Source organism: Opisthorchis viverrini (genome assembly GCF_000715545.1).
Source record: "Opisthorchis viverrini unplaced genomic scaffold opera_v5_213, whole genome shotgun sequence".
NCBI classification, from domain to species: domain Eukaryota; kingdom Metazoa; phylum Platyhelminthes; class Trematoda; order Opisthorchiida; family Opisthorchiidae; genus Opisthorchis; species Opisthorchis viverrini.
Window position 1 is genome coordinate 649,772 of NW_008751871.1, and position 10,996 is coordinate 660,767.

The window sequence follows — 10,996 nt, forward strand, 5'->3', positions numbered from 1 at the left end:
CAGGGGCATCATTGTAAAACATGAGTTACAACAGGTAGGAGCCGATCGCTCTTCGAGCCTGCTAAGTCATCCTACTGTGCCGGTCAGTACCGAAAAAACAGTGTGGGGTAACGACTGCTGTTTGAGAACGCTGCCCCAAGTCATTGCATATTAAGTAGTGGCTTTCTTTGACAAGAAACGTTCAGGATCATCGTTCAGCCGGGCGAAATATCTAAAACTTGATCTGCCTTGTCAGCTTCTTGACCTCCGCATGAAGGCCCTTGTTGCCATTTTCATCTCTTTCCCTCCTAACCTGTTTGAAAATCGATATAAAATATAAATGTTTTTCTTTGTGAAATTGTTTCTTTCCATTCATCGTCTGCATTATTAAAGAACTTTGGTTTATCTTTCTCGGTATCCTAGGACGGATGCCCGAAGCAACGATCAGATAAGTCAGCCTAGAATGTTAGTTATAGCAGTAATGTATGCAATATGGATTGAAAATACTTGGTCATTTTGGGTGTTATATGTAGTGGGAAATGAACATTAGAGACGTGAAGTGGAAACAAGCCAATCGGTTATGATCAGGTGGAGGGAGACGTATAGATCAGCACTGGTAAGTAAACACCACAATGGAAAAAGATTTGATAAATGAAAATAAATAAGAAGTAACAGCACTCGGGTGTATACTTTGGTTCCAGAAATGCGGTGTGTATTACATAACAGTACTAGCAAAACGTTACACAGAGCACAAGAGGAACTACAGCAACTAGATCTTACGCACGTGATCAAATCGCCGGTATTCGGAAAGCTTTCATGATGGTTAGTCTGTACCAAATTGTGGCCGTCGAGCGGAATGAATTCACCGTAGGTGTTAGCATACAGCCTGCGTTCTATCAGTGTGCTCTCTCCTACTAGGTAGTTTAATCAGATCGTTTTTGTCTAAAACATTGGATGCACCTTAATGAGAGTTCGACTAATGCATTTCTACGTAATTGATTCCAGCCAACTGGCTAAAAAATCTGATAAGTCTCGTTTTTATTGATTTCTCGCAGTGATGACAGATTTCCCCAAAGGAGTGAAAACGTAAACCTTTCAAGAAATCGTAGCTTCACAGCCTTTAGGGTTAGCTTTTGAAATACATCTAACTGGCTTAAAAAACAGGGCCTCTAATTGAGAAATTTCATAGTTCTGTCAAGACGTGTTTGCATGGTATGCGTTTGCGTAAGAGCTACTCTTACAGTAATATCGAAGTTGAATTTCAAGTTACTACAAACCAAGGTTCCAATCTGAATCGACTTCCACAAATTTGGTTAGAGAGTGATACTGTGAAGGTGCAAGACAAGTTCTATCTGCTATTTATTCTGGAGTGGATACATGCCATGGATGACCGTGTCGGGCGATCTGGTTTGATCTGTTCCCCATCCTGTTACTGACCACTTATCAGAAAGCTGAAATCGGCGGACAAAAAAGCAGTTCAATTTCTCGAACGCAGGCAAGAAAACACTGCTGAAGTCAGGTCACATTGTTGAGGACAAAGCTTGAATGTTCTTTCACTCAATGAACTGAAAAAGAGTGGCGGGGATGTCTGCATAAATAGCCAAAGGTGCTTCAGGGCGATTCATTTACTGATTTGGAGCAAACGTGTTTGAACGATCTGAGTGACTTCGAGCAACCTGAGAATTTAGAGTAGGGCAAACAAAACTTTGCCATCTAGTTATTAGGCGATGATTGCCTATTTCTAATGTGAACCCGGCTGCATTTGCAAATAACCCATGTGAGGTCAATTTCCTCTATCTTCCGTCTTGAAAGAATATTTCATGCTTTAGAGCTGCTTTGGCATCTTCCGCTGTCACTGCTTTTTACCATATTCAAATGCATCCTTATCGTAAAATTCTACCGTATCATTCCGGTTACGTAACACAAAAAGTGCTCGTTTGTTATTGTTTGTGAATGACAGCAGATGCCGACCATTAGACAGGTTCCCTATGTAACAGTCTTCAGCGTGTTTCTGCAAATACCCACTCCACCGTACTTTCAGAAAACACAATACGCCCTCATTCGTAAACCAAGACTTCCTGAACTGTGTTAAGTAGTGCCAATCAACCAACCCCTCCAACATGAATCATGTCGACGACACCGTTTTCTAAGTTTGACGGTGTTTTCTCATCCCAAAAGGACAACATATACGGACCAAAACATACTTATTCGTGATGTTCTCTAGTCATCAATTAGTGATTAACATCTGTGATACACGGTTCGTTTCGGCCCACCTGACTTCGTTGCATACATACACTATCTGAAGATGCAAGAACTGAACTAAACAAGGTGTAGTGGGGAACTTTTCCTCTCTTTTGAGAAACCGCAGTCAGTCAGTGGCGAGACTATTTACTTCGGAGTTTATGTCGACTATTGTCTGATAATATTGAATACAGCAATATGTCGATTTGTGCGGTAAGCGATTTTGCCACCTTAACCCCAGATTTGCTTCAGATTTTACCACTGCCAAGTGTACTGTGCTGTATATGTCACCAAACTGGCTAAATAGGGTCATCTGTGATGTGTTTGATTGTGGTACAAGGAACGGTAATGTTTCACATAGCAATCGTTAGGATCAAATCATATCAAATAAGGATATCGTTGGCCGCCAACTTTTCTGTTTTCTGTCTAGTACACCTTATAAATATCCCACTGCCTGTCCCGGCCCCACAACCAGGTGCTCTGTTCACTGTTAAACATGCGACAAATACAGGCACTGCGTAATATGTTGTCTCAAGAGGTCAGGTAGCCTGAGCTGATGCCGAGACAGAGGTTTACAATTTTATTTCATACAGGTTTTGTAAGGAACAATGTAAGTGTCACTTCACAACTTTTGAAAAAAATCACGACTTAAATAAAAATGCTGTAGAATTAGAAGCCTGATAGTCTCATTTACGCAACTTTTTGAAATTCTAATTATCGCTGACGAGTATGTACTCTAGCTATAAGAGGTAATCAAGTTTCAAAAGGCATGCGAATGGTGGCTAAGGATCTTGGTTACCTGCCACTTTACAAAACTTCGTAGATGATACAACCTACGTTACCGGAAACCTACAAATAGCTTTCTACCCACGGTGCCACGGCGCATATGGTTAACCTCATCGTTCAAGAATGAACAAATTCCAGTGTTTCATTTCGGTTAAGAAATCGCACGAGTGTGAACGTTCAGTCAAGCGCGGGAGTTACAAAAGGGCCCAGAAATGGTTTATCTAAAGATTTGATAGACCGTTTATGGACTTCATGTGTATCGTACTTGGCGTTACAGGCTGGTGATGAGTTTGTTAAGAATATTGAACACCATTTGATATAATTTGGGCTCTGTTGGTCCCCTCCGAGATCTCGCCGTAAACGTCGCTTAGGTGCATGTAATGGTCCAAAAGAGCAGAACAGCAAACAGTGGAGAAGTGGTCTTTTAGATGTAGCATGGAGTGAAGCATCCAAGGAGATGCTATATGGAATTCTGGAGCGAAGCATAGAAATGTATGTCATACACTGTATCTCACATTTGCAGAGGAGCGAAGTGTGAGGCCACTGTGATAAGGGAGTATCGGATAGAGGGCATTTACCCATTATCAGTCCAGGAACCCGGAACACACTCCCCTGTTCTTATTTCTTTTCCTTTGACACTTTCTATCCATGACTGGAGACTTTGCCTTCATAGTTCCGTTGCACATTCATCATAAAGGTTCCAGATATGACACTAAACGGACTAAAGTTATTAGCTGGCATTAAAGTGACACGGTCAGTGAATACTCAGCTTATATTGAGGGTAGCTCATCTAAGTTTAAAACGACTGTCGACGCTGGGACAATCAGATCAAACAATCGGATGTTGCATTGCTTCACCGAGTGTTTTATGGTTTAAGGCCACAAAAACAGCTATGAATCGTCAGCTGGTTAAGCTGTTGGATAAATATCCGGTGGAAGATTGAGGGAAGAGTTAATTTCATCACTTGACAGTGTCGAATACGGCACGTCAGACTACCATTCAATATAGTGCCGAAGATAGCATGGAATAAACTATGCAGAAAAACTTGGAACGAGTGACGGGCATGAAATGTGATGATGGACCTGAAGGCGTACAGCACGGAAAATCGTGGAAAACTGCCGCATCATTCTGGGCCTCCTCGAAAGTCACAATAAACTTAAACTAAATAAAGCCGAATCACTCGGGGTATTTCTTACAAAAATTTAGGGGAACGGAGATTTGTTATGAGCATTCGACATTTTGAAAAGCCAAGAAGACTACTTGAATCACTGCAAGTTTTGAGTTTCAAGGTTCCAAGACTATCTTATCTTTGCTATATAATTGAAGAATATCAATAGCATATTTCGCTTGCCGCTCTAAAATTCCATCTCAATGACAGAAGATCGCGTTTTAGTGTCCTGACTAGTTTTTTTTTAAAATTCGCTTGAAATACCAGACTTATTGTTTACTTGTGACAATTAGTGTGTTCTGCACGCTCAATGGTTCTTAACCTTAGTGGTTTTTTGTTCGATCCGAAGCATTACCTATCATTCTGCCAACGGTGCACTCTATTCGTCCCCTCACTGAACTAATTTCGTGCATCTCACAAGCTGCCAACGTAAACATTTTGTTACTCAATTTTTTTAGAGAAGTTCTCAATATTTTGTCCAACCGAGTTAACATAGAATCATCGTGTTGGAATCCCAAGTGAGTTTGATTGAGTCCAGGGTGCTGAAACCATTCTAGACATGAATATTTATCCGTTTAGCAGAAACGGTTCCGGATTATTCTGGCTGTCATTCTCATTTCTGCTTGAGAATATTCGTTCTTTTCATAAAACGTCATGTGACCGGCTGGATGACTGAACGCTCACAATTGTCAGTTTACAGTGGTATTCGGTGTCGGTTTCTAAAAAAACGCACCAGAAGAAATTTATGGCACCTCCGCTAGCAGCAGTACAACCAACACAAGAATGGAACCAAGACTACAGTTAGTCAACTTCACGTGTTGCATGGTTCATGTGGAACTTGGATGGTTATCAAATATTTGACTCACCTGATACTGGCAGAACTAATAAGCTCAAATGCTTTTGCTCAAAGTGAGAATAGCACGATACTTCTTTCAACACTGTTATTTATTACTCGGCGCGCGAAAACAGAGAATATGTACTGGTCATATGCCTATCCGGAATGACAGTTCTCGAACGGCATCAATTAGTTCAGCTTGAAAGTGGCATACTAAAGAACCATTTCCGTCTAACTTCTAAGTATATTTTCGAAATTCCGTATTATCCGACTGTCTTCCACCGGGGTGGTGGTTTTCAGAGCGTTGGAGGCGCGTTAGTTCAGTTGGCTTCCAGAATGAATAACAAATATGGAGCGGAATATGGAGAAAACTAAGGACCTAGTATTTTGATCCTGTTGTGAACTTTTCTTTTTTCTAGAGCTCTTTGAGCTGCTACCTTTCTTATTGTCATTTGTTTTTAAAGAGCATGGTCACAAACATAAAAAGTGAACGCAAGCGACGAATGCGAAAGAGTAACAGGAGAATATGGGAAAAACAGAGAAACGTCTCATTCGAGTTCATGCCAACAACAGTTCCAGTCTGATAAGATGAATTCCAAAGTATGCAAAACGTTTGACATGGAAACGCGTCTGAAGGCCAACAACCGAAGAAAGGACAAACAATGTTGAATGCTCTTCAAGGCTCGGTAAGAGCTAGCACAATCAAGTCTCGCACATTAGGCAAAATGTATCCGTCATACTGGGTCTTGTGTGAGATTAAATGGCAAAAACGTACCTTCTACGCCATGTGCCAGCCATAAATGTTTCATAAGTACGCAGAGAGCCCACAATGGCAAGCAAACACAAATCACTGACTGTGACCTAAGGAAGTCCAATAACAGCCTTGGTGGATTGAGGAAAGCACATCACCCGATATGAGATAATCATCGACTGGTAGACGAAGAAGTCGACATCAAAACCGATTGCACGCAGGGCTGAGATTATGGTGAAGGAATATTCACCAGCACCATACTTCTGCTTCTTCTTATTCCACACAGTCACTTCGCGCACATTCGAGATTACAATAACGTCTGTTACAGTTGCTCGGTGATCTCGAACAGCAATTAGGTCAGGTTTGATAAAGTACGTCGAAGTAGGTGCTCTCAACACTTCGAAGACAGTATATCCCAGTGGACGGAGATATTTTGCGAGTTCTCTTGCAACCCGATTATGACGAGCACATCTGGCGTCATGCGTGATCCAGCAGGATTGCAAAATGTGCACTGAACCCTCCGGTTGGCCACAGTTCCCACGACATAAGATCGTCTGGCCACCATGACCATGCCGAGCGCTTCTAACTCTCGTCCTAAGCAGGTTGCATCGGAGCTGGATACCGCGGATAAATATCCGAGGAAACATTCGTTCTGGGAATACGAGACATCGATTCGAGAGAGGCGAAGTGACCAACTCTCGTAAACCGCGACCGTCGACGCTGTTGTGCAGACTATCATCCCAAGCAGCCACCAGCTCCTCCTTGGTGTTTACGCATGCACCATTGGATGGGATTGAAAGGTTGAGATCTCGAACAATCTTGCCAAACGCGGAATCGTTGACCACATTGCGCAGTACTCAGCACTTGGTACAAATGATCTTTTCGATACGTGCTCTCTGTTGCATCGGGACTGTTGCACTCAGAAATGGGATACTAAATCCCCTGTGTTGTTTACCGGTATGGATATAGCTGATCGGGGTGTCTTTCGGTAGACGTGGTCAGCCACGATTATACTGCCTGATGTAGTTGTCCAATATCTTAAGCGTCTTTCGGTGAACTTGGCCAAGCACGAACGAGTATGTCAGCCTTGGTGTCAGGTAGTTCCTCGTGATCTCCATTCTTTGATGCAACTCAGCGGGGCACGCGTCACTTCTTCGAGCAGTTTGAGCAGGTGCTGTTGGTGGTTGAAGACCTCTTTCCCCTTGGAAGTAAAGGGAATGCCAAATTATGTTACGGTATCTGTTGGACCCAGAGGAGTGATGAATTTCTCGGCGAAGCGAAATGGTTCGACTGAGACCGCTGTTACCCGATGTTTCCTGTCCCCACAAATAACCATCACTTTAGTCTTTCGGACGTTTATTTTCATGCCAGCTCTTCCCACCTCGACCGCAGCAGCTTCAAGCTTCTCTTTAAGGCATGCCTGACTTTCTGCGAACACGACCCAGTCGTCAGCGAAGGTAGTCGGATTTGGGACCTTCGGAACTAGGATAATACGGGATCGACACAGATGTATGGGACAATCCCCGGATAATAACAGTTGGTTGAAATATCCAGCGAGCATGTTAGCATTGAACCGGCGGAGCATCCTGGGCGTCAGCTTGTCTAGGCCTGAGGACGAATCTCCCATTGTACGGATCGTATGACCGACTTCCTCTCCTGTAATTGGCTCGATCAAGCTCCAGTCGGATGGTACTACTATGCGACTTGGTCAACTATCCGCGTATTTTGGAGCTGAGAGCACTTGTTTCCAATACTGTTCGGCGTCCATAGGTAGGCCGCAGTTACCTTTGTATAGATCCTTCCATGACCCATGGAGCACAGCAGAGGCTGCATCTTTCCGTCTTTCGTGGTATAGGATCTGGATAGCGGCGTAGTTGTCTCGGCGAATCCACTTTAGGTTGACCTGGGTCCGATGGGCTAACTGACGTTTGCGTCGGGACACAGTTTTCCAGGTGTGTGGGAATATCCTGGGTGCGCGGAGGTACAAAAGCGACATGGCGTGCTCTGTTAATTCCATATTAACGAATAAAAGTCGCGTGCGACTACCTAAAGCTGACGCATTTTCTAAGGGCTTACGAAACCCACCACAACGTACGCAATGGTTGGTAACTTCATCGGATCACCTCTTGGTGACTGTCTGTGTCTTTGGTGGGAGGCATTGCTGCGCTATACCTACGTCACCGAGCCAAATGGCGGTCTTGGGGACCATCCTGATGCAGCACAAAAAGGCGTATGAAAAAGTTGCTGTCCGTGTACTACCGCCACAACTTCACCGCGCAACCACTGCGGTTGGGGGCAACTGAGTGAACAAACGTTTAATTGTCGTGGTTGCAACGTTTGGTATATTGTCCTCTTTCGAGTCGGAGACTGTTGCCTTGGTATATGTGTCCGATGCAACTTGCATATCCTGGTTATGGCGGCCAGAGGATTTTCTACCGTGAAAAATGTTCGGCCGGAGTTTTCGGTATGTAACCAACAGTGCTGTTGGATGCGTGGTGCTCGTAGTGTTCGTCACACACTATTTGCACGGGAACATGCGAAACACTACGAACCTCTGTATTACACTATCTTCGTATAGTTGAGAGCACCGAAATGACATGCTTTTTCAATTCTGAACTGCCCACTATTTAACATCACTAACCAACGGTGCCAGACGTGATTCCAGCCTTCACCGAACTTTAAGTGCGTATATGGAAAGCGAAGCAGCGAACGCTTCACGTTAACGGATATTTTGTTGCTAATGCCTTAGCCATATATTGGGTTCGAATTCTTTGGTTCGCGAACTCTTGAGTATAAACCAACATGGGTTCCTGAATCCATTAAGACCGTTTTTTAGACTGGGGGTTTTAACGTTACAGTCAGTGAATCACTCATAGTCCCCGGTTTGGTTCTGAATGTATGTACACTACATTCAAGCAAGGCACATTGTGCTCAGTATTATTTCTGGCAAATGTCTTTCACACATTACTCCGCAGGACAGATAGTTTGCGGCTCATGTAGGGTTTTGACTTTGTCAGGCCTTGCTGCTTCTAAATAAGAATTAAACGTGATATATATTTATTCTAATTCGTAAAAATTACATTTGTCTTGGCTACTACGTTTAACACTATAATTTTACCTCAGAAACGTTCCACAAGTTTGACGGAACTAATTACGTCACAACATTTCGAGGCTCTCCTTCCCTTTATTGTTTTTTCTTTGCTTTCGCAAACACCGCTCGCCTCAAAGGAATGAGAATATGGTATTCAAAAGTGAAAGCTGCCAGTGGAAGAAACAGTGCCTTCGTATACTGACTTGTTAACTGATCGACGAGCATTGTGCGGTTACAAGCTCTCAGACAAGAGAACAAAACCACAGTTGCACATAGGTTTTGACTTTGTCAGGCCTTGCTGCTTCTAAATAAGAATTAAACGTGATATATATTTATTCTAATTCGTAAAAATTACATTTGTCTTGGCTACTACGTTTAACACTATAATTTTACCTCAGAAACGTTCCACAAGTTTGACGGAACTAATTACGTCACAACATTTCGAGGCTCTCCTTCCCTTTATTGTTTTTTCTTTGCTTTCGCAAACACCGCTCGCCTCAAAGGAATGAGAATATGGTATTCAAAAGTGAAAGCTGCCAGTGGAAGAAACAGTGCCTTCGTATACTGACTTGTTAACTGATCGACGAGCATTGTGCGGTTACAAGCTCTCAGACAAGAGAACAAAACCACAGTTGCACATACAATTTTAACACCGACATTCTCAAGCCTTCATCTAAAATCTCTTTTGCACTGCTTGATTACCAATAACTTCCATATTTACCTTCCATCTGTAGCAGGGATGTCACTTCAGCCCTGGACCAGACACTACTAGCCTATATCACGAGTAGTATACACGGTCACAATGATATCAATATGGTTGTTAGTGTTGACGTCAGTGCTGGTGGTTTAGCTGATCACTGTATACATACCGCAACGAGTACGGTGTCTGTATTTGTCTTAGAGTATCAGAGTGGTGCATATTCAAAGAAGTCTCGGATTCTGACTTTGGCTGTGTGTAGCCCATTCCGTCACCTGCAGTATGTCTAAAGAATTGGCGAGCATAATTCGAATTTATGACAGCTGAGTTTCGAATCCCAGTTTTTTTGTGAAACGAAGTTTGCAGTTACGGCCCGTTTGTTTCTTATCCTAGCTCAGAATGTTTTAATGACGAAACTTTCTGGACACACAGATTTTACAAGCTTTTAAAGCCTTCTTCCAATTTTAATGGGACACTTTTCAGTCTGTTAGGTCTTTTCATGCTCCATTCCGAACAGATAAGCTTTGTCACCAATTCGACCCAATAAGTCAATACGGAACACGAGCGACCATATACAATGTACAGATATTTCGAATGATGGCGCATTTGTCCACTGTCACATTATTTTTTGTGTACGGCTGCTTATAGCGGTATAAGGAGCACACAACCGATTGATGCGCACATAGTGATCTGCCTCCTATTCTCCGTTTTCCTTCCGTCCACACAAACATTACTCCAGTACCCCCCTGCAAACTCTAATTTCCCATGAGAAAAGCTGATCTGAACATGCCCACTTATGGAACTCATGGACGGAAATCGGGGGTATAAAACTTCCGCGCAGCGCATCAAGAACAAATTCAGATACACAGTATAGGTGGCATGCTGTTAATCAGGAATTCGCTTACAATAAAGCACAATATTTGACAAATTCAATGTGAAAAGTAAGAATTTTGAAGACTTTTGTCGGTAGTTCCATCCATCCATATAGTATTCTGCTTACAATAATCCACCAGTTGATAATCTGATGTATTATATTTCCCTAGAAGTTATCTCTGTCAGTAGAGTTTATATCTTAAATGCAGTGACGGCAGATGAATTTTTGGACTCTGCAGAACAATAGCCTATATTTGAGGATAACTTCAACTTTACTACTTAAGTTTGCAAACGCTGAATGGTTTTTGTTGTTGCTAACAGCCATGGAAACTCCTATACGATTGAGGACAGCCCAGTATTAAGACCACTAAACGGGATCCAGGTTTGAAAGTGTCACGATGCTCCGGAGGATATACAGTAGAAATTAGCTGCCACAGCTGGTCACAGCTAGTTTCAATCGCTTTGATCAGAGAACTGCGTGTCAACACAGGTTGGAAAATAACATCCGTTTTTCCGGAATGTTTAGCTCTTTTAGTCATAGAACATTTAGACGCTCTTCTAACAAAGTTGTTTGA

General features: G+C 42.7%; 1 protein-coding gene across 1 annotated transcript in view; it reads right to left on the minus strand.

Annotated features, from left to right (window-relative positions):
• The window catches only part of T265_08378 (hypothetical protein), a gene marked incomplete at both ends in the record, with an annotated part of 32,140 nt that extends 25,733 nt beyond the window's left edge, over positions 1–6,407 (minus strand). Inside the window, one exon of the mRNA XM_009174162.1 lies at positions 5,919–6,407. Within this exon, the coding sequence (XP_009172426.1) occupies positions 5,919–6,407 (489 nt within the window). The remainder of the gene's footprint in view (positions 1–5,918) is intronic.
• Between the last annotated feature and the right edge of the window lie 4,589 nt (positions 6,408–10,996).